General features: G+C 46.9%; 1 protein-coding gene across 1 annotated transcript in view; it reads left to right on the top strand.

The window, feature by feature from the left end:
• The window catches only part of LOC117868782 (organic solute transporter subunit alpha-like), a 39969-nt gene extending 16239 nt beyond the window's left edge, over positions 1-23730 (top strand). The window contains exons 2-8 of the mRNA XM_034755015.1: positions 4171-4322; positions 4448-4521; positions 12632-12790; positions 14705-14816; positions 15474-15620; positions 19183-19288; positions 22930-23730. Coding sequence (XP_034610906.1) covers positions 4171-4322; positions 4448-4521; positions 12632-12790; positions 14705-14816; positions 15474-15620; positions 19183-19288; positions 22930-23117 — 938 coding nt within the window. The 3' untranslated portion in view covers positions 23118-23730. The remainder of the gene's footprint in view (positions 1-4170; positions 4323-4447; positions 4522-12631; positions 12791-14704; positions 14817-15473; positions 15621-19182; positions 19289-22929) is intronic.
• Positions 23731-23977: the final 247 nt, after the last annotated feature.

Genomic DNA, 23977 nt, shown 5'->3' with positions numbered 1-23977 from the left:
TTAACATTGGGAACGCTGAAATGCCAGTAGTGATCCCGGGGGAGGCAGCATATCCCTGGCTCATGAAACCACCTTGCCAGGACCAAACAACAATTCAACTATAGGCTCAGCAGGTGCAGAATGACAGTTGAATTTGCTTTTGGTCATTTGAAGGGCTGCTGGCATTGTTTATTCACCAGAATGGAGCTCAGTGAGAAAAATACCCCAATGGTTTATAGCTGCCTGCTGTGTCCTGCATAATATCTGTGAAGCAAAGCGGGGAAAAGTTTCCGCTGGAGTGGAGGGCGGAGGTGAAGCAGCTGTCTGCTGAATTTGAACAGCCAGATACAAGGACTATTAGAAGAGCTCAACATGGAGCTATATAGCTCTGGGCGACTCTGAAAGACCATTTTAACAGTGAGCCAGAGAAGTGTGTGGTGTTGTAGTGGCTCTCCCTGGCCCTCCTCTTTTGTGGCCTAGTAGGAATCATTTGGTGATCGCCAGACATGCAGGAATATAACATAGTCAATGCACCTCTTAATTTTGTTTGTGAATGATCCTATGAGTTATGTGACATGGTTACTCTCAGAACTGCTGAGCACTCATTGGTATATATTTTGACCCAATAAAGCTGAATGAGTTCCAAATACTGTCATTTTATTCTGTAATAAAATCAGTGCAAAATAACCTGTGCAATTTTAAAACAAATACATTAAAAACGTAATAAAGTTTAATAAATTTTAATTTATAATAATAAAGAGAGCAGAGCTTATGAAGAGGAAAGAACATTCATGTCCATTTCAGCTACACATACACCAACCGTGGCTTTCACAGGTCAGTTTAGGGGAAGCTGTGATTGCCTTTAATGTGGAGTGGTAGGGGTAGTGCAGAAACCCCAGATGCCACATGGAATATTGATATAGATTTAGGGAGCCTGCAGCATCTGTGTTTGCTTCCTGAGAAGCCCCATTATGTCCTGGTGCAGCTCCCTCAGCTTTTCCTGCTGAGACTCCTGGGCCTCTCTCCTCTCTGCTCTTACCTTCTCCAGGCTGCCTGCGGTGTTCATCCTCCAGGCCCTGTGCTCACAGTCTGATCCAGCACTGGCTTGCAGGATGCCCTGGAACACGTCCTCCCAAGTCCTCTTCTTTCCTCCTTATCTGGCTCAGGCATTCAGCAGGTGGGGGGAGGGGACCCTGAAGGCTGCAGTGGCAGCAGCTGAAGATAACACACGTACTAGTGTCAGCATATTCACTGCAGAATGAGAAACTGAAGATGCTGAATACTCTCCCCTTGCTCCCCACAAGTTTTAAGCACGACCTTCTCACTTCTGCTTGGGATTGCTTGTGCACGGCACCAGTCACAGCACCAGCCATGGTGAGTACTGAGTATGGCCCCCTGGGGGGAGGGGAAATGAGAAAGGAATTGCTCAGCTGTATGATTCTAGTAGTATAGGGCAAGTATAGAATACTGGCGCCGTTTTCCACAGGCGGTGGTGATTTTACTCCTGAAGGTCTCAAAGACTGCTGCTGGTGTCCCGAAGCCGCCCAGGCCCGTACGCTGCTAGCCTGCATACTGCAATGGGGCCTGCTGAAGTTATGGCTGAGTGGTGTGGGAGTGTCCTACCGTGGATAATAAATAAAGCAGCCCTCCCTAAAAACCATGGGCAGAGGATTGCAGAGTAACTCCATGAAAGTTTCATCAAGACCTCTCAGGAGGATTTAAGGGACATCCCTGTTTGTCCATAAACAAACTGCTCTGCATGCCATCCTCCCCCCCACTTCACCCCTGCCTAACTGTAAAGGGGACTGGAAAGCAGAGTTGTACCACTGCCTCTTCTAGCACAAGTAACTTGATGAAAAGTCAAAAGATGTGTCCTGCTACTCTGGGGGTCCGTCCCTGTCATTGAAAACTTATCTACACAGTTACCCGAGGTTCCTTCCCCTGCATCACGCTTGCCCTTGCTCTACTGGTGGGACTGGCTATACTGCAGTGGAGTTAAAAATGGATCCTGGCTCACTGCGCAGCTGGCTCCCCGGTCACCTGTCCCCCATACTCCTCCTTGTCCTCTTCCACCAGCTCCTCCTCCTCCTTGCTGTTCATGGAAGGGGCTTATTTGGGCTTCTTGGAGGTATCCACAGTGCTGTGGGATGTGGTAGTAGGGTCTCTGCCGAGGATAGCATGCAGCTCTTTGTAAAAGCAGCAGGTCTGAGGTTTGGCACCAGCTCGCTGGCCTCTCTGGTCTTTTTGTATACTGGCCACAGCTTGTTGGCTTTCACGTGGCCCTGCTGCTGGTCCCCAGTGTAGCCCTTCTCCTGCATCACCCCAGCAATCTGCTCGTATATGTCGATGTTTCTATGGCTGGACTGGATCTGTGCCTTCAGAGCCTCTTTTCCACAGACCAACAGATGCAATATCTCCTGTCTATTGCAGGCAGGGGCACATCTGGAGCGTGCAGCCAGCGCGGTCAGCTGGGAAGTTGCACACAGCAATGGAGAGCTGCTAGGTGTGCTCATCAAGCTGGACAATCAGGAAAAGGAATTTCAAAAATGGTGGGGTTTTAAAGGGAGGGGAGGGCTTTTGGGCTCCGTGACCCCTAAGCAGTGGAACTGCCACTGTGGGTTATTGTGGGACAGCTGCTGGAGGGTCGACATAAGTAATGCAGTATCTATACTTACCCTGTATTGACCTAAATACATTCACTGTGACTCTATGCTGCTCAGGGAGGTGGTGTTACTATCTCAGCATAGCGGTGGGAGACCAAATAAGTGTAGACACATGCACAACTAGGTTGACGTAAAGTGCCTTTTGTCGACCTAACCAAGTAGTGTAGACCGGCCTTACACTGAGCCAGAGGTAAATATTAATGTCAGTACCCAGTGCCAAGGAGGAGAAGCACAATGATAATCAGGGACGGCTCTATGTTTTTTGCTGCCCCAAGCATGGCAGTCAGGCGGCCTTCAGCGGCACGCCCGCGGGCGGTCATGCGGATTCAGTGGCGTTTCTGTGGGTGATCTGCCGGTCCCGCGCCTTTGGCATACCCGCCGCCGAATTGCCGCCGAAGCTGCGGGACTGGTGGACCTCCCGCAGGCATGCCACCAAAGACTGCCTGTCTGCTGCCCTCACAGTGACCAGCAGGCTGCCCCCCGCAGCTTGCCGCCCCAGGCACATGCTTGCTGCGCTGGTGCCTGAAGCCGCCCCTGATGATAATTTAACCTGGCCAGAAACAGGCAGTTGTATCCCAAGCCCCTGGGAATCTATGATTAACGCATTCCTTGTGCAGATAAAACTCCCACACAGACCCACAGGGATTTTGAATGCCCAAGGCATGCAGGAATAGCCCCTTAAACTCATTGTTAAGGTAAGGAACTAATATTGAATAAATGTGGCTTTGCTTATGGTCCAGCTGGAGTGAGTACATCTCCCAGAATATTTGGTGTTATTTATTTAGATTCATACAAGAGTACTTGTCCTAGAACCTCGTCCCAACATGCATTTCTGATCCTTCCTGCATGAGAACCAACATGGATTAATGCTCAAGGAATGTCTCTATTGCAGGCATGTCAAAGTCCGTGTTCAGGAATCTGAAGGGGATTTTTGCAGGATGTCACACAAAAACAGAGATACGTTCTTTCTACTGTGATAAACTCAGGACAAACGGCTGCGGGAGGAGAGGGGGTGGGTAAAAAGCAGTCCCGGAAGGTTAAAAGGCCCTCCTCCCTTTCAAACTGGGTCTGGGTGACTACAGATCAATCAGGTTCAGCTGAGAAGGGGTTACCAGAGTTCAATTAGGATCAGCTGAGAGGGAGTTACCTGAGGTCAATTAGGAACAGCTGATTCCAACTAAGGGCTGTCTGAGATTTTTTTTTAAACCTTCCCCTGTTGGAGGGTGTTGGGGGAGAGAAGGACAGGGCTGTCCTTAGGCTTTATGAGGCCCTAAACACTACACTTTGCTGCTGGAGCTACATATGTATGCACTAAGATGAATATGGAGCCTGAGGCCCAGATCCTGCAAAGACTTGCTCATGAGCTTAACCTGATGCACTGCGAGGCATCCCATTGAAGTCAATGTCACTGTGTCAAGTTAAGAAAGCCTTTGCAGGAGTGGGACCTAAAACTTCTTTCTGAGGCACTTTCTTGCATTGAACATGTTACACTCCTAAAATAAAATGTGTCTTTTTTTCTTTTTTGCAGGCCTTGATCTAACAGGTATATTTCTCTTTGCCATCTTGACTCTAATGACACTAATAGCCAACCTGGTGTTTGTAGAGGAAGTGTTCTATATCTACAAGAAAACCCCCTCCTCTAAAAGGACGATTTTTATTTGGATAAATGCAGCAGCTCCGGTAAGAGGGGGGGAGAAAGAAATTCAATTGAATATCGAAAAGACCCTTTCTCTAAAGATGCTGTAGTTAATGCACAAACCTCTTTTATCTCTGCCCCTCTGACACCCTCCTGTCTTTCTGTCTAGGTGATAGCTACTACATCATGCACTGGGATGTGGATTCCTCGCTCAACAATGTTTACAGATTTCACTGCAGCAGTGTATGTATTCTTGTTTCTCTGAACCCTGAATTTCCTGCCTTTAAACAGCCTCTAGCACTAGGTAAACATAGTCATTTTGTAAATTTAATAATGGATTTTTAGTTTGACATGAAATCTCTTGGCAGTTGTTTTATCAGGGAGGGAAAAAATAAAAAAAATGAATTCCCAGTACTACAGCCCCCTTAGTGTGGGAACTGCAGAATGAAAGAAAATAATTGATCCCTTTGATTGGCAGCAGCGTTGAAATAATAGAGTCGTTCCTGTATCTCTCTCAGTGCCATGTAGAATGAGACTCTATGACTTTTCACTGTGCTTTCATTAATGATGCACTGTATGGGCCTTTTATTAATGATGGCAAGTGAATCTTCAATGAGTATATCAATGAGAAAATGTTCCATACATGTCCTGATAAAATCTTTGTGTGAGGGTTTGACAGCTCTGACATGTAAAGGGGAGGATGAAGAATTGTGGTCTCTGCTTCCTAGAGGTAATGGTGCAACCCTCTAATTTTAAGGCAGAGGTTGAAAGGTTGAAGGCTACAGTGTGGGATTTTCAAAGCTGTCTAAGTGATTTAGGAGCACAGTTCCATTGGCAAGTCAATGGGAATTGTGCTCCTAAATCACATAAATGTTTTTGTAAATCTCCCCTTTAACTCCTTGTGACTTCTGGCTGCATTAACTAAGAGTCTGAGATGGAATAAAACAACATGGAGCAATGCTAATTAGTCAAGTTGCTTTTATTTGGATGGTAAATGCAAATTCTCACTGGCTTAATCTGTGTCTGAGATAAAACCATGCAAATCTCTGCCATATTATTAGATTCCCAACTTTGTCTAACTGTAGAAGTATGCGTGATGCTAAAAATATGTATAAAAAGAAAACAAAATCATAGAATGGCGATAACTGGGTGTGACGAAGTGGGAATATTCTTAATGTTTTTTCCGAATACTGTGTGGGTGCCTCAGTTTTCCCTATGCATGGGATAAGAGTGTGTGATTGTTGCAGAGCCTAAGGCCGTGGTCAGGGCCGGCTCTGACTTTTTTGCCGCCCTAAGGCCTGCAGTTGCCAGCTTCCAGATTGCAATAGCCACCCGCTTCTCCACTGGCAGGGCAGCTCTCAATCTCGTGTCCTTGCGCCGCAGGATGGGGGCAAGCTCCTCACACAGTCCCATGAAAGTGGCTTTTCTCATCCGAAAGTTCTGCAGCCACTGCTCGTCATCCCAGACTTCCATGACGATGTGATCCCATCACTCGGTGCTTGTTTCCCGAGCCCAAAAGTGGCGTTCCATGGTGCTTAGCATGTCCGTGAATGCCACAAGCAATTTCGTGTCGTACGCATTACACGGCTCGATAGCATCGTCGGACTCCTCACTCTCACTGTCACTTTGGATCTTAAGGAATAGTTCAACAACCAAACGTGACGTGCTGGCGAGATAAGTCAGCATATGCCTCAGCAGTTCGGGCTCCATTTCCCGCAGACAGATCGTGCTGCAAAGAAACCCTTGAAAGATGGTGCCAAAGGTGAACGGAAACAAAGGGATTTCTGGGATGCGAAGTGATGCATCACGGGGTGTTGGGACAGGACCCAGAATGCCCCACCCCCATGCCCCCTTCCCACAATCCACGGCACCAGAATGGGAAAAGGTGCTCTGTGGGATAGCTGCCCATAATGCACCGCTCCCAATAGCGCTGCAATTGCCGCAAATGTGGCCACGACAGTGCGCTGGGCAGCTGTCAGTGTGGATAGACTGCAGCGCTTTCCCTACTCAGCTGCACGAAGTCAGGTTTAACTCACAGCGCTGTACATCTGCAAGTGTAGCCAGGCCTAAGAAGACCAGTGTGATGCTCAGGGCCGGCTCCAGCATTTTTGCCGCTGGTGCCTGGAGCTGGCCCTGGTGATGTTCTTTGCACAGAGAATGGCCGACACCCTGTCTCCTGGCAACTGATGGCCTGGCCCCTCTCTTGCAAGTGCCAACTGAAGGTGTTGGAGAACAAAGAGATCAGGTGGCCTCCTGGCCTCGGAAAGAGACAGGGGAGAGGCTGGAGGGGATTTCAGTTTGGAGCTGGCTGGGGAAAAGGAGGGAGACCCAGGGCCGGGGTCTAGGCTTCCTGCCCCCCAAGATGGACCTGACTGAGGTGGTCCTGTTGTCTGTACCTACAAGCTCCGTTTTGGACTGTGTTCCTGTCATCTAATAAACCTTCTGTTTTACTGGCTGGCTGAGAGTCACAGTGAATCGCAGGAAGTGGGGGGTGCAAGGCCCTGACTCCCCCACATGCCGTGACACTGGGTCAGACCAAAGGTCCATCTAGCCCAGTATCCTGTCTCCCGACAGTGGCCAATGACAGGTGCCCCAGAGGGAATGAACAGAACAGGTAATCATCAAGTGATCCATCCCCTGTCGCCCATTCCCAGATTCTGGCAACAGAGGCTAGAGACACCATCCCTGCCCATCAAATCATAGGCCAATCATAGGCTATATATTTAAAATGAAAACTGTGAAGGCTGAATGTGATTTGCCTACAAGGTTCTGACTGTGTGAGTACCAAGGATGACGGCACTGGTGAGAGCTCAGCCAACAAGTAGGCCTGGTCTACACTATGACTTGAATTCGGATTTAGCAGCGTTAAATCAAATTAACCCTGCACCCGTCCACACAATGGAGCCATTTATTTCGAAATAAAGGGCTCTTAAAATCGATTTCTGTACTCCACCCCGACGAGCGGAGTAGCGCCAAAATCGATTTTGTCATTTCAAATTAGGGTTAGTGTGGCCGCAATTCGATGGTATTGGCCTCCGGGAGCTGTCCCAGAGTGCACCATTGTGACCGCTCTGGACAGCAATCTGAACTCGCATGCACTGGCCAGGTAGACAGGAAAAGCCCCAGGAAAATTTGAATTTCATTTCCTGTTTGCCCAGCATGGAGAGCACAGGTGACCACAGATAGCTAATCAGCACAGGTAACCATGCAGGCCGATAATCGAAAAAGAGCACCAGCATGGACCGTACGGGAGGTACTGGATCTGATCGCTATATGGGGAGAGGATTCAGTGCTAGCAGAACTTCGTTCGAAAAGACGAAATGCCAAAACTTTTGAAAAAATCTCCAAGGGCATGATGGAGAGAGGCCACAATAGGGACTCAGATCAGTGCCGCGTGAAAGTCAAGGAGCTCAGACAAGCCTATCAAAAAACAAAGGAGGCAAACGGTCGCTCCGGGTCAGAGCCGCGGACATGCCGCTTCTACGACGAGCTGCATGCAGTTCTAGGGGGGGCCGCCACCACTACCCCACCTCTGACCGTGGATTCCGGGTCAGGGATAGTCTCATCAGCTACACCTGAGGATTCTGTGGATGGGGAGGAGGAGGAGGAGGAGGACGAGCTTGCGGAGAGCACCCAGCACTCCGTTCTCCCCAACAGCCAAAATCTTTTTCTCAGCCTGACTGAAGTACCCTCCCAACCCTCCCAAGCTAGTATCCAAGACCATGACCCCATGGAAGGGACCTCAGGTGAGTTTACCTTTTAAAATATAAAACTTGTTTTAAAAGCAAGCGTTTTTTAATGATTACTTTGCCCTGAGGACTTGGGATGCATTCGCAGCCAGTACAGCTACTGGAAAAGTCTGTTAACGTGTCTGGGGATGGAGCGGAAATCCTCCAGGGACATCTCCATGAAGCTCTTCTGGAGGTACTCCAAAAGCCTTGCCACAAGGTTTCTGGGCAGTGCAGCCTTATTCTGTCCTCCATGGTAGGACACTTGACCACGCCATGCTTGCAGCAAGTAATCTGGTATCATTGCCTGACAAAGCCTGGCAGTGTATGGTCCCGGTGTTTGCTGGCATTCAAGCAACATCCGTTCTTTATCTTGCTGTGTAATCCACAGGAGAGTGATATCGCTCATGGTAACCTGGTTGAAATACGGGAACTTAATTAAGGAGACAGAGGTGGCCATTCCTACTGGGCTGTTTGCCTGTGGCTGAAAAGAAATCCTTCCCTGCAGTTAGCCAAGCGCAGGGGGGGGGGGAATTGGCCCTGAGCTTTTCGCGTTTGGCTAGCAGGGATCTTCCCTGTTACCAGCCACGCGGCGGGGGAGGGGTACAGCGATCATCCCAGAGAATTCATGGCGGGAGGGGAAGCGGGGGGGTTAGTTTGGTTTCTGCAGGGATCTTCCCTGATACCTGCCACGCAGTGGGGGGAGGGATAAAGCGATCATCCCAGAGAATTGGATGGGGGGGAGTTAGTTTGTTTTCTGCTGCTGAAGGTTAACAGGAAAACCGCAGCAGTCAACGGGCTTTGCTTGGTATGTGGGAAAGGAGGGCGCAGAAGCCGAAAGACAATGGCTTACCATGGCTGCATGCAAACTGAATTCTGTTGCCCGGACCTGCGTCTGTGATCTCTAACACCAAAGCCACAGGCACTCAATATTAAGATGGAAAATGCGGCCTTGTACTGAAATCACATGTGCTATGTAATGTGAATAGTGTTTTTCACCATGAAAGAGTATAAGCATTGTTCTGTAAAATGTATCATTTTAAAAACTTCTCTCCTTTTTTTCAACCCTCCCTCCAGCAGCTGCAAATTTTTCAAGCCTCCCTCCTCCGTCCCGAAGGCTATCTCAGATAAGGCGGCGTAGAAAGAGGACGCGAGACGACATGTTCACGGAAATAATGGAATGCACCCGCAATGAAAGAGCTCATTAGAATGAGTGGAAGGATACTGTATCTAAATTTAGGAAAGATGCCAGTGAACGTGAGGTCATGAGGAACGCTCGAGATGAGAGGTGACAGGCTGCAATGCTGGGGCTGCTGCGTGAGCAAACGGACATGCTCCGTCGTCTGGTGGAGCTTCAGGAACGGCAGCAGGATGACAGAGTGCCGCTGCAGCCGCTGTATAACCTCCCTCCCCCCTCACCATGTTCCATATCCTCCTCATACAGACGTGTAAGAATGCTGGGGGGAGGCTCCGTGCACCCTCCCACTCCACCCCAGTGGACAGCCCAACCAAAAGGCTGTCATTATATTGAATTTGTTCAGTGGCCTTTTACTTCCCTCCTATCCTCCTCCCAAACCTCACCAAGATTACCTTGTTGGTTCTCTCCCTATGTTTATAATCACTTAATAAAGAATACATGATTTTTAAATGATAGTGACTTTATTTCCTTTGAAAGAAAGCTGGGGGAACGGGGAGGGTGGGTTCCTTACAGAGAATGAATGAGTCAATAAAGGGGGCGGGTTTTCATGAAGGAGAAACAAACAGAAATTTCACACTGTAGCCTGGCCAGTCATGAAACTGGTTTTCAAAGCTTCTCTGATGCACAGCGCTTCCTGGTGTGCTCTTCTAATCGCCCTGGTGTCTGGTTGCGCATAATCAGCAGCCAGGCGATTTGCCTCAGCCTCCCACCCTGCCATAAAGGTCTCCCTCTTACTTTCACAGAGATTGTGGAGCAGACAGCAAGCAGAAATAACAATGGGGAGATTTCTTTGGCTGAGGTCAGAGCGAGTCAGTAGCGATCGCCAGCGACCTTTTAAACGGCCAAATGCACATTCTACCACCATTCTGCACTTGCTTAGCCTGTAGTTAAACATCTCCTGACTCCTGTCCAGGCTGCCTGTGTATGGCTTCATGAGCCATGGCATTAAGGGGTAGGCTGGGTCCCCAAGAATAACTATTGGCATTTCAACATCCCCAACGGTTATTTTCTGGTCCGGGAAATAAGTCCCTTGCTGCAGCCCTTTAAACAGAGTAGTGTTCCTGAAGACTCGAGCATCATGAACCCTTCCCGGCCAGCCCACGTTGATGTTGGTGAAATGTCCCTTGTGATCCACAAGTGCTTGCAGCACCATTGAAAAGTACCCCTTGCGGTTTATGTACTGGGTACCCTGGTGCTCCGGTGCCAAGATAGGGATGTGGGTTCCATCTGTCGCCCCACCACAGTTAGGGAATCCCATTGCAGCAAAGCCATCCACTATGACCTGCACATCTCCCAGAGTCACTAGCTTTCGTAGCAGCACCTCAGTGATTGCTTTGGCTACTTGCATCACAGCAGCCCCCACAGTAGATTTGCCCCCTCCAAATTGATTCCTGACTGACCAGTAGCTGTCTGGCGTTGCAAGCTTCCACAGGGCTATTGCCACTCGCTTCTCAACTGTGAGGGCTGCTCTCATCTTGGTATTCTGGCGCTACAGAGCAGGGGAAAGCAAGTCACAAAGTTCCAAGAAAGTGCCCTTACGCATGCGAAAGTTTCGCAGCCACTGGGAATCATCCCACACCTGCAACACTATGCGGTCCCACCAGTCTGTGCTTGTTTCCCGGGCCCAGAATCGGCGTTCCACGGCTATAACCTGCCCCATTAACAGCATGATCTCCAAAGCACTGGGTCCCGCGGTTCGATAGAATTCCATGTCCATATCCTCATCACTTTCGCCGCCGTGCTGCCGTAGCCTGCTCCTCGCCGCCTGGTTTTCCAGGTTCTTGTTCAGCATAAACTGCACGATAAGGCTCGAGGTATTTACAATGTTCATGACTGCTGTCTTGAGCTGAGCGGGCTCCATGCTTGCCGTGGTATGGCATCTGCACTGTTTACCCAGGAAAAAGGCGCGAAACGGTTGTGTCAAGGATGTATCCCCACTTTGAACTTTAGGGTACAAATGTGGGGGCCTGCATGAAGACTTCTAAGCTTAACTACCAGCTTAGATCTGGTCTGCTGCCACCATTCCCAAAGCTAATTCCCTTCCCTGGGAAGCCTTGAGAAATCTTTCACCAATTCCCTGGTAAATACAGATCCAAACCCCTTAGATCTTAAAACTAGGAGAAATTAACCATCCTCCCTCTTTCCTTCCTCCAACTCCTGGTGAATACAGATCCAACCCCCTTGGATCTAAAAACAAGGAAAAATCAATCAGGTTCTTAAAAAAGAAGGCCTTTAATTAAAGAAAAAAGTAAAAATCATCTCTGTAAAATCAGTATGGAAAATAACTTTACAGGGTAATCAGACTTAAAGAGCTCAGAGGACTCCCCTCTAGCCTTAGGTTCAAAGTACAGCAAACAAAGATAAACACTCTAGTAAAAGGTACATTTACAAGTTGAGAAAACAAAGGAAAACTAATACGCCTTGCCTGGCTGTTTACTTATAAGTTTGAAATATGAGAGACTTGTTTAGAAAGATGTGGAGAACCTGGATTGATGTCTGGTCCCTCTCAGTCCCAAGAGCGAACGAACTCCCAAACAAAGAGCACAAACAAAAGCCTTTCCCGCCCCCAAGATTTGAAAGTATCTTGTCCCCTTATTGGTCCTTTGGGTCAGATGCCAGCCAGGTTACCTGAGCTTCTTAACCCTTTACAGGGAAAAGGATTTTGGAGTCTCTGGCCAGGAGGGATTTTATAGTACTGTACACAGGACAGCTGTTACACCCTTCCCTTTATAGTTATGACAGGTTGTCTGCCGTGACTTCCTGGAGAGAGGGGAGGATATACCCAGAACCACCCGCGACAATGTTTTTGGCCTCATCAGGCATTGGGATCTCAACCCAGAATTCCAATTGGCGGAGGAGACTGCGGGAACTATGGGATAGCTATGGGATAGCTACCCACAGTGCAACACTCCGGAAATCGACGCTAGCCCCGGTACATGGACGCACACCGCCGAATTAATGTGCTTAGTGTGGTTGCATACATTCGACTTTATACAATCTGTTTTCCAAATTCGAATTATATAAATTCGGATTAATCCCGTAGTGTAGACATACCTGTAGAGAAATAGTACAAAAAGCAGAGGCAGCATCGTCTAATGGATAGAGCACTAGGGTGGGAGCCAGGAGCTCCTGCATTCTAATGCTGACTCTCCCGCCTACATGCTATGTGGCCTTAGGTAAATCAATTAGTTGCTCTATGTCTCGATTTCCTTCTCTGAAAAATGAAATTAATACTTAACTCAGCCTACCCTTATAAAGTAATGTTTCTATGCAGTTAGCGCTAAATATTACTATTACTAACAGACTTTAGGAAATGTCAAGCATTGCAAATTCCTGTAGTAGGATGGTTAAGGATACATGTCTATGCTGGTATACAAAGAGCACATGCACTATGTGTATATTTAACCTGATATTTTTTCTCTTGTAGTTTTTTTGCCATTGTGATCCACAAGTTCTTGCTGATGATGATTGAAGAGTGTGGAGGTCAAAAGTTATTTCTCAGGAGATTTGAAAATGATCGTTTCAAGATCAGCACAGGTCCCTGCTGTTGCTGTTGCCTTTGCCTCCCTTATGTACACATCACTAGGTGAGTTTCACTTGAGAGCTCTCCAGCTAGAGTACTGGTGTCAGAAACCAGCAACTTAGCAGAGCCACACATACAATACTGGGTCTTCCCGCTCCAGAGAAAACTTGCACCCGGCACATTTTGTTTGCGTTACCTCTGTATCTCATGCTGTCTATTTTAAGGTGTATTATCATTATGGGGCCACATCAAAATTGACTCTTTTAGCTTGCATCATGTGGCTATCCTCCACTGTTTTGGGGTGGAAGGGCTTGGAGTTGGGGACCAGACAGTCTCTGTAGCATCATTCTTGGTCAACCCAGCGGACATTCAGCCTTTCAGTGAAAATGAGGCTGTTGCTGGAGTCATACTGCCAGTGGATGGAAGGATGGCTGTCTTCGTAGGATGGCTCCTACCTCTGTAGACCTGTGTTGGGCTCCTTCTCATCGGTACCTAGGGTTGGGAGGCCTTGCCTTCTACCTACTCTTGAGCTCTCTAAGCTTCTTCCAGGACAGAGGATGACTTCTTGAAAATTTCATCCTCCTCTGCAGGTGTCTCTTGTTTGGTTGAACTTAGCTTTTTTAAAATTTTTTATAAGAAATAAGGATGGTAGATAGGACAGGCTAGTGCAGATAAGAGTGATAAGGGTCAGGAACAGGGGAAGGTACAGTAACAGGTTTCTATCAGCAACAATTGCTCTGTTGTCACACAATTCTCCAAATGCTTGAAAGGGCAAATGCACTAATCGGGTGACCTGTCTCAGCCCATTTCACACTTGTTTGTACCGTTTATAGTTCTATAATTATTTGCGGGAGTAAAATTACCACTGTAATGATGTAATTATGGCTGTATTAATTGAGCAATTATAATAAATCAAGGTTCATTAATATATCACATTACACATTAAATGGCAGCTGGCTGGCTGCTGAGCCTTCATTAGGTAGAGTCTGAGAGGCCAAGGGCACAACAGCGAAGACCGAAATAACCAGAGAGCGAGAGCTGGGAAATAGATGAGGAATAATAAAGTTGACAAAGAAAAGGGGAGCAGGAGCTGGACCTTGCCCAGTGTGCACTTAGATAGTTCAGCTATATCAGCTTTCATGTATCTGAGTGACAAGTGTCTTCCCCTCCCCCCCCCCCTTTCCTTATGGTATTTTTAAAACAGCATTAAAATCTGAAGGATGTTTTTTGGGTCTGTGATTATGACTCACTGAAGAGAGGGAAGCGTGCACCAGCTGTCCTGCTGGGGCTAGGAAGTGTAGTGGTCAAAGGTGGATGATTTCCTCTGACCTAGGAGGAAAAGTGGATGCTGTTAAACAGTGTTCATGGTGGAATACTCCGGAAAATGCTGATCCTCTCTCCTGATCTTGCAAACCCCCTGCTTTCCTGGACTACCACAAGATTGGGGGTTCGCTAATCAGGAAGGGTGGAATCAGGAAGAAGCCACCATATGTGACATGGTTTTTCTACACAAGGATTAAAGATCTATGGTAACTTGCCATTAAGTTTAATGCTGGTAGTGAAGCACCAACTTGCCCACTGTAGCAGAAGGTTGGGATAGTATGGCTGCAGTGGAGGAGCTAATGGCATATTTCAGGTGCTAGGTATTTTGCCATTGGCTCCCCAGTAGACTCTAATACATCGCCTTTTGCACAGCTCCATTAGTTATTTAACTGCTGCTGCAGAACCAGCAATGGAGCAAAAAACATTATGTTGTACCTGTTCTGCTACGTTCGTGTCTACATCTTTCAATATGCTGTGAAAAAGTAGAGAATTCTAGACAAGCTATTTAGGTTCTAGAAGATGTTCCTTGCCAGATTTCAGCCATGTACAGTACATATGGAAAATGTGGGGCCTCTACTATTAAACATTAACTAGTGAAGTGTTGTTAAGCTTATTAACAAGGTATTGAGCAGTGGTGGTTTTTTGACTTGTCAGACGAACCCTGTTTCTGCTGAAGTTGGGGACCTTTCAGCTTGCTTTCCTTCGACCTGTGCTAATGTTTCTGTCAATAGTGCTTTGGACCAATGGAAACTACAGCCCTTTTGATGTAAGTAAATATTCTAATCAGCCATTGCTCACCAAGCTTTTACACTTTGGCTTGACAATTAGTATCTAAAAGGCCAGGTTCATGTACCAACCAACATCCTATAAACAGTAGACCCAATTCACCATTCCGCTGCATATTGTGCTGTCATTTATACTTGTGCGAACTCAGTGTAAAGTAGCATTGTACATTCACCTTGCACGGCTGCCGGTTGTCATGCAACAAGATAACGCTCACAACATCATGTGACTCCTTGTTGTTTTTGTAAAATATCTTTGAGGCTCCTGGGGGAGACAATTTGTCTTTCAGAAGAAGCCTTTGGTGGGTCATTCTGGGTTTGATCCTGCAAGATCCTGAGCACCGCAATTCCCATTGGTGTTGCTGGGCGGGGGACGGTGCTCAGGTCCTGGAAGAATCTAGCTCTTTGTCACCTTCCCAGGTCCTAACAGTTTTGCAAGCCACTGGCTGCTTGGTGAGCAAGAACTGCATTCCATATTATCCCTTCTGTTGGCAGTGTCCTCAGAGCAGTTTCCAGTGCAAATCCCAGGAGCCTCTGCTGTTGATTTCAGCTTTCATAAAAATAGAAACAAGCGTTTTATTTTTTGCATGTTTTCACAGCTGCCGAGTCTTATCCATATGCCTGTTTAACTTGCTTTTTAGTTAACCCCTAATGGAGCTGCAATATGGATTAACTGCTCTGTTGGTGTCCTTACAATCATTGCTCTGTGGCCAATTGGAATCATGTTTCAACAAGTTCGAGTTCTTCTTAACTGTAAGAAGATCATCCCTAAGTTTGCACTTTATGAGGTAAGAATCTTCACATTTCAGTTCAGAATTTGCATTGCTATTGATATAGAATAACCCAAGTCCTGGGCAGAATTTGGTACGGCTTATTGCTTCTCAGTTCAAAGACTGTAATTTAAAACTTACTGTACAAAGACACACCCTTTGATTGGTTAAAGATGTAGTTTCTCTTTGAAGCGTTGTTCTTGTTCATGCTCAACTTGTATTAACTTGCATCTGGTGTTTGTATAATGCTGGAGAATTGAGAAATATTTATAATCCATTCTTCCTTGGGCTGTGGGGAAAAAATAGCACATAGCTGAGCTCTCTTTTCTCAGCATAAAGGAAGCCTCATATAGTAGATGGTGTATCCTGTAATACAATGTTAAAATTCTAGTGTGTACTTTAAAAGATGGGAAGGGTTCTGGAACTGGGGTGGGGGGTTCTTCTGGTTTCAATTGTTGCAACATGCTGCTGTTTCTGTGATGTTAGTTATTTTTCTTGGCCAGTCTACAAATGAGGATAAGACAATAATAAAAACATTGGTAGGAAACCACTGAATAATAGAGTGGGGCCAGATATGGGCCAGATTTAGTTCTATCCATTTTCAATATTAAAGAAACCCGTGAAAGATACCTCCATCCTCAAGGACTGAGGCAGTATCCTCTTATTTGGGCCCTGCCATCTGTGGGCATCCCTAGGAGGTGGTGCTGTAAGGCCTTGTTTGTGTTACGTTTTAGTCATCAGTGAAAAACCTTAGTGTAAATGCAATGGCCAGAACTGTAAACCATGACTCACACCTGGGCAGTTTACCTCACTAAGTTGCCCTAGTGCAAGTCACACTAAGTTGTAACTTTAGTGCCCTCATGGCCAAAATGGAGTCTGGTCTGTAGGCAGCTCTGGCTAAGAAAAGGCGCACGCAGGAACGCAGCAGGGAAAGTCCCTTCCGCCCCAGGGGGACGTTGTTCCACACCCCACGATGTGAACACATGCACATCGGAATAGTACAATGAATACAGGAGAGGAAATATTTATTTACAGAGGGATGAATGGAGAACAACAACAGGAGGGAAGATGGGGCAGTGGTAAAACAGAGTTACATCTACCACGAGGCCCCACAGGCCCAGCAGTACCACAGTCTGAAAGGGCAGACACTGAGCACTACGTCTGCACTCAGAGATCAGGAGTCCCGGGCAGAGTTCCAGTCTGGCAGTGAGTCTTGGGTGCTCCTGGTCATCTTGGGCACCAGTAAACTTTCCCCAACAAACCCTTCCAGTGCCCTCTTCTGCCACTCTCTGCAAACCCAGACAGAGCGGCAACCTCCCCACTTAGCTAGCTACCGCCTCTCCCCTTATTCCCAATGCAAAGTCACAAGACCCAGTACTCACAGCCCCATACAGCTCTGGGCAACAGTGATCCTCAGTCCAGCTCCTGTTTCTCAGATTCCACCCTGGCATGGTGCTCCTCCTGGCTCCTGTCCTGGGGTGTCCCTGATCGGCTGCTCTGTCCCTCCCAGGCTTCAGGCAGGTTCTTGGCTGCTTCACTGTGTGAGGGCCCACTTGCTGCAGCCCTTCTATCTGGAGCTACAGACACACATGCACCCTGTCGTTTCCCCTCTCTCCATGCCCACCCCCTCAAAACAGAACTTCCTCTTCCTGGAAAAATCAACACTTCCTCCCCTCAGGACACAGATTTAAAAGGGCCATTCTCTCTAAACCGCAAAGGGGTTACGCACTGGTACAGTGTCTACACTAGGGGTATACACTCAGTATAGAGAAGGCTTAGGCCAGTGTACAGCAGGCTGCGTAGTCTCTCTGGCCACATGCTGTCAATGAGGAGGTGCAGCCTGTGTCCATGAGGCACTCACAAGTAGTCAGTACATGTCAGTACATGCCCTGAAGGAACAGGTAGGAGGCAGGCAGCAGCTGGATGCCATCCAGCAACACATATCAGATATTGCTGTTTGTCTGGCAGGATGGAGATGGCAAAGTTTTTTTGGATCTGGGACCAGTACAGCTTTAAATTCACTCTGGTTTTTGGGATTTGCACCATCTAACACAGTACAAAAGCAGCATGTAGTTTTTACTGGCTCTTGCTCTCAGGTATAGATCTATATATGATAGTTTTTAGGCTAGTTCCCCCAACCCTATTTAATTGAAGTCAGCCTGTACATTTACTTCAACATGGAATTAAACAAGATTTCAAGCTAGTGAGCCACTGATACTCCATATGTGTCCCGTAAATATTTTGGATGCCCACCAAGATATATGGCTAAGAGCAGCACAGACTAAGAGGTGTCACACCCTAGAGCACTCTCTCTATTCTGAGATCACATGCATTTGTTTGTTTTTAAAAATTACTTCATTGGGTGATTCATCCTGATGATCTGGATCTGAAATCTGTTCTGCATGATCACAGCTGGCCTTCGCATCTGATCCTACAACACTTACTTTCAGTAGTTAGACTTACTACCACAAGTAGTCCCATTAAACTCAAGGCACTATTCACAGAAGTGAATATTACACCTCGTATGAAGTGCATAAAGATGCAGATAGGCACCTAATAGGGTTTTCAAAAGCACCTAAGCAGGCCAGGTGCCTACAATAGCTTCAATCGGAGTTAGGCACCTAGGCCCAGATTTTAAATGTGTTGTCCATTGACTGTCAATGGGATTTAGACTTGTGTGTGTCTAAATCCCTTTTGAAATGAGAGCTAGGCTCCTAAATCAATTAGATTTTGCAACATTGAGCACAGCAGTGCCTAAATACCTTTAAAAATCTGGGCCCTAATCTGTTTAGGCATGTCTGTGAATCCCACCGGGCACCTATCTGCATCTTTATGCACGTATACAACTTTATAAAACTGGTCCACAGAATTTAGTCCAAACTTACTCCCTTCCCGACGTATTGGCTTTACTGGTTACTCAAACTACAACAATGCACACACATCACCCTGCCCTTTCTTCCCCAGCTTGGCTTTCCTAGGGTTCCACTGCAAAGACATCTCTGTCCTAGAATCTAGTTTCTTCTGCACCAAAAGCCACTTCCCTTATAACTAGGGGACAGTTTAAGAGTCACCCCTGCCACAGTGAGTTAGCAGGAATCAGTCAGCGTCTCTCTGCTCTCTCTCTGTGTGTGTGTGTGTGTCTGTGTTTGTGTTTTCCAACACCTCATACCAGAGTAGGGCAACAGAAGAATCTTGCCCCCTTGTTACAGGTGGGTACAAATTAATAATTACAGGGCTGGTAAGACTCCATTTTTCTTATGTTTTATTCTGATATGAAGCAGTAAATATTGATTGTTACCCCAAATGGAAGCCTCACAGCCATTGCATCTTTGGACCGAAGAGCTGGGGTCAAGCCTTTTTTACAGCTAGGAAGTTTGATTTAATTTTCAAGCTGTGAGCCATATTGCCTTCACCAAAAGATTTATTCTGCAGGGGAGGCAGGCTTAGGGTAGGAGATGAGGAGAGAGACAAGGTGGAAGAGGATTTTTATATTCTTCATGAAAGCAAGATCACTGTGCTGAGATACAGCCCTTCTGTAGTACTGAAGTATCAATCTCCTTTTCTTTGTTTCTTTTCACAGTTTGTCCTCATTCTGAGCCAACTCCAGGGAGCCATCATCAATATCCTGGCTCTGCAAGGAATTATTCCCTGTGCACCACCTCTGGCTTCTTTCGCAAGAGGAGCGTGTAGGTTCTTTTGGAGGGCTGTAGAGTGGGGGAGGGTTATTTCTTTAAATGTATAAAGGCCTGGAAATCAGTGTTGCCAACGCTTTCGATTTTAATGTGTGTCTTGTGACATTTTGGCATTTCCCTTAAATATCTGTTTCCTGGCATCTTGCAGTTACATGAGCATTTCAACTTTCCCAGAAAAATTTTTCTATCTCTCCTGGTTACAGAGATAAGTGATAATGACTCAGAAACCAGATGTCAAAGAAAAAAAAATCCAACACATATCAGGATTAAAAATCATGAGATTAAAAAAAAAAACTTTCTCATGTTTTTTTGGGGCCCATCTTCTGATTTTTGAATGCTTGAGGTTGGCAATACTGTACGTTTTGAAAAATGACTAGTGATTTTGAGTGCCTAACTTGAGATGTGTTAAAGCGTCTGATCTCATAAAGTACTAAACATCAAGACTTTGAAAATTAGGCCCCTTCAAAGGTTTCTGAAGTTGGACACCCACAAATCTATTGGGAGGTAAAGTATGTATTTACTAAAGTGCTTTCATGAGCAACAAAGCACTTTACAGAGATATGAACTCCAAAACAGTGAGAATTAAGGAGCTGATCCTACAAGGTATTGTGTGTGCCATCGTGCCCCCCCACTCCCATCTTCCCCCCACAATTCTCATTTCTTTTCTTTCTGTGGGGAGATAAATCATTTAGGCTGTCAGCATGTTAAACTCGGCTGGGAGGCTGGAAAGAGATGAGATGGGCATTGTTAGGCTGGAAAGTGTTAATGGTTGCCATCAGCGGGTTCTTTGATCTATAGACAATTACCGAGGCACTTGAAGCTGTGACTCTGCTAACCAGATGCCAGGGGCGTGGTGTGTCCCCCATTTTCCCCCTTTTGTTTTTTTACCATTTTATGCTCTTTGATGCCTAGAATATTCCTGAAATTTTGGAATTGATCAGATGTGGTGTTCAAAAGTTACCATAGTACAGACAAATACCACTCAGTTGAGTGTTAGGCCATGTCTACACTATGGGCGCTACAGCAGCACCGCTATGGTGCTGCAGCCTCATAGTGTAGACCAGTGGTGCCCAAACTTTTCCTGTCATCCATCTCCCACCCCACCCCGGTAATGGAATCTGTCCACACCCCTCCCCACTCCATTACTGCACAATTGGTTCAGCAAAGGAGCTGGGGCTGAAGGTGGAGCTGGGGGCAGAACTGGGGATGGGGGGAAGAGCTGGGTTAGAGGTGGATGTGGCCTCAGGGCAGAGAACGAATGATGGCAGAGCTGGGCTGGGGCTAGAGCATGGGGTGGAGTGGAGCTGCGGCTGGCACTGGAGATGGCCTGGGGGTGGAGCAGGACTGGGGTGGCTCTCCCTCCCTGCCCCCCACGGGGGCTGGCTTGGGCCTGCCACTCACCCCTCTAAACGTTCCTCTGTGCCCCCCTAGGGGGGCCAGTGTGACGGACTTTCCCAGGGTGCAACCTGGAACTGGAGTATCACTGAGCCTTCTGTATCACCAGCCTGGGCTTCCTCACTCACTGTGATGCTGGGACAAGCTGCAGACCCCTCCAGATCCTGCACTGTCACAGACATTCACAGACAGAGACACCCCATCTGCTGTTACATGAATGCTTCTCCTAGCCACTCATGGACTGACAATACAGTGGCTCCAGCCAGTCCCTCTACTAGCTCCCCAGCCTAGGACCCAAGAGCTGTACCATCTTGCTCTGGTCAAAAGCCTGACCAGTGTAAGTTTATTTCCCAGTCCACCCCTCTATCAATGTGGAGAGGACAATGTACCAACCCCTGTTCCTGAGCGGATTTCCCTTTTGCACTTCAAACAACGCACTGTTTTAGGTAAAAAATATAAAACAGATTTATTAACTACAGAAAGAGAGATTGGAAGTGCTTGTAAGTGATAACGTACAAATCAAAATTGGTTACCTAAGGGGAAAAAAAACAAAATTGCAGGCTAAGTTCTATACACTAGACCGGATTTGAATCAATCAGTGTCTCACCCTGATGGTACAAACAGTCCACTAATCTTCCATACACAGGCTAGAAATCCCTTCAGACTGGGACCACATCCCCAGTTCAGTCTTTGTTCCTAAGGTGTTTCCATGTGTTTGTTGTAGGAGGAGTGAGGCCCAGTGATGATGTCACTTCCCCCTTGTATAGCTTCTTCCATGTGGAGGGAAATTCTTTGTTCCAAGCAAAATCCCAGCACAGTTTGTACAGTAAAGTACAGGCACAAGATGGAGTCCAGTGTCACATGATATAGTCATATGCCCTTGCATGTGTGGATGAGTCATAGCAGGGGCCATTACCCATATTCTGGCTAGAATGTTCACAGGAAAGTCCATCGGGAAAGCTTTTCCCATGGCCCATTGTGTTTATTGATGGGCCCTTACCTTGAATAGTCCATTCACAATGTATTGGCTAGATTGGATGTAAACTACTTTATGGGTGTTACCTAGGAGTAACCACATTTGAAATACTAGCCCATAGTCAATATTCATAACTTCAGATACGAAAATGATACATGCATACAAATAGGGTAATCATAATCAGCAAACCATACCTTTTCCATTGACACCTTACATGACATATTTTGTACAAGATTTGTTGCAATTATATAACACTGGTGAATATGGGGGCACCAAGGTGGTATTTTGGAGTACAAAATGTCACAGCGTGCCCCATAGCGTCCACTGGTGTAGATGCTTCCTACAATGATAGAAAAGGATTTTCTATTGCTGTCGGTCATCTACCTGCCTCAATGGTGATAGCTAGATCGATGGAAGAATTGTTCCAATAACAAGACTGCATCTACTTCAGGGGCTAAGTTGGCATAGCTAGGGCGCTTGGGGCTGTAGATTTTTCACATCCCTGAGCTCCATAGCTAAGTGTAAACCAGGCTTTAGACCTTCTTCACTCCCATCTCCCAACAGTGTAAACCCTGAACCAAGGCTCCCAGCTGCAACTCCACCCAGAAATGGGAGGCAGTAGCACCAGTCTCATCCTTGGAAGGAGCCAGAAACAAGGAACCTTCCCCCCACCCTCCCCAAGCCAACACTTGCTAGGGAGCGGGGAGGCCTGGGCATCCAGGAGGTGTGCTGATTCAACACATCCCAAGGCAATTTTTGCCTACAGAGCTTCTGTGGATCTTTGGCAGCTTAGACTGCAAGTCCTGGTTACCCTCTGCAGGAGTGTACCCACCTGGGCTACAACAGCCACTTGCTGGCTTAGGAGGAAGCTGCTTCCCTTGCATAGGTGCTGACTCCATGAGTGCTCCAGGGCTAAAGCATCCTCGGGGAAAAAAAAGTGGGTGCTCTGCACCCACCAGCCACAGCTGTTTGGTGGCGCCGCTGATCAGCTGTTTGGCAGCTGTGGGGAGGCTCTCAGGGGAGGGCAGACAGCAGCAGGCGGGCAGGGACCCCCAGGGGAGGGGTTGAAGCGGGGGCAGGAAGAGGCAGAGCAAGGATGGGGTCTCAGGGGAAGGGGTGAAGTGGGGGCAGGGCCTCGGGGCAGAATAGGGGTGGAGCACCCCCAGGGAAAAATAAAAGCCAGTGCCTATGCCCTTTGGGCAAATGGGGATGAGTTAAACCTACTGTTCTTCCCCAATTCTGACATGATTTCCTTTTTTGCCAGATATGAATCAACAGCTTCTCATAATGGAAATGTTTCTGATAACACTGATCTCAAGGGTGGTGTATAGGAAAAGATATGATGATCTGGAACTTCCAGGGTGCACTGACCAGGAAACTAGCGACAACAAACAGAACACCAAGATCAATCTAAATGGCAAAGTTATTGAAGATGGAACCCACAATGTTTAGAAGATGGATGGATGTGCTGTCTTGTGAGAGCTGGGACAATACTTGTAGCCCAACTCAGCTTGTCCATGGCAAGATCCTGACTAATGTATATGCTTTACTTGAGGAGACATCCATTGCAACTTTTATATCCTTATACTGCAAACAGCAGATATTCAAACAGGGAACAGCTTCTGGTATAAATTCATGTGACCTGGACAGAAAGGTCCAAAAAGTGGGAGGATAAACTTCCTTATTTTCAGAGAGATATACACAGAGTGAGAGATTTCAGTGTCCATATAATTTCATGCAGTTGTCAGACAGTTTGGGTCCCATCAGCTTGTTTGAACCCTGCAGTGTAAATGTGAAGTGATATAATATTGTATTGCACACATTACAGTGTTTATACAATGCAGCAACACTGGAGACTCACTCTCTTTTTTGTTCTTTCCTCATTTCATGTAGCCACCTCTGTGTTTGGAGCTCGCTCCCTGGTCCAACACCTCAGGTGCCCACCCTCTCTTTATTCAAATCCCTCTTCAAAACTCTCACTCTTCTCACCAAGCCCGAAACAGCTAACATACCTCAGTAAATATATCCTCTCAAACCCCACCACATCCTGCATGCAATATCCACCTCAACAGATGATAAGCTCTTTGGGTGAGGGCTGTCACTTTTTCCTGTCTTTTTTTTATACCAGTGATCCTCAATCTTTCCAAAAAAGCAACAGAGGGTCTGTTAGTCTTAAAGGTGCCACAGGACCCTCTGTTGCTTTTTACAGATTCAGACTAACACGGCTACCCCTCTGATACTTCAATCTTTCAAGACTACTGTACCCCTTTCAGGAGTCTGATTTGTCTTGCATATCCCAAGTTTCATCTCAC

The sequence above is a fragment of the Trachemys scripta genome, chromosome 1 (assembly GCF_013100865.1).
Source record: "Trachemys scripta elegans isolate TJP31775 chromosome 1, CAS_Tse_1.0, whole genome shotgun sequence".
Lineage (NCBI taxonomy): Eukaryota > Metazoa > Chordata > Testudines > Emydidae > Trachemys > Trachemys scripta.
The sequence above is the reverse complement of the archived record's forward strand: the minus strand, read 5'-3'. Positions and strand labels throughout refer to the sequence as shown.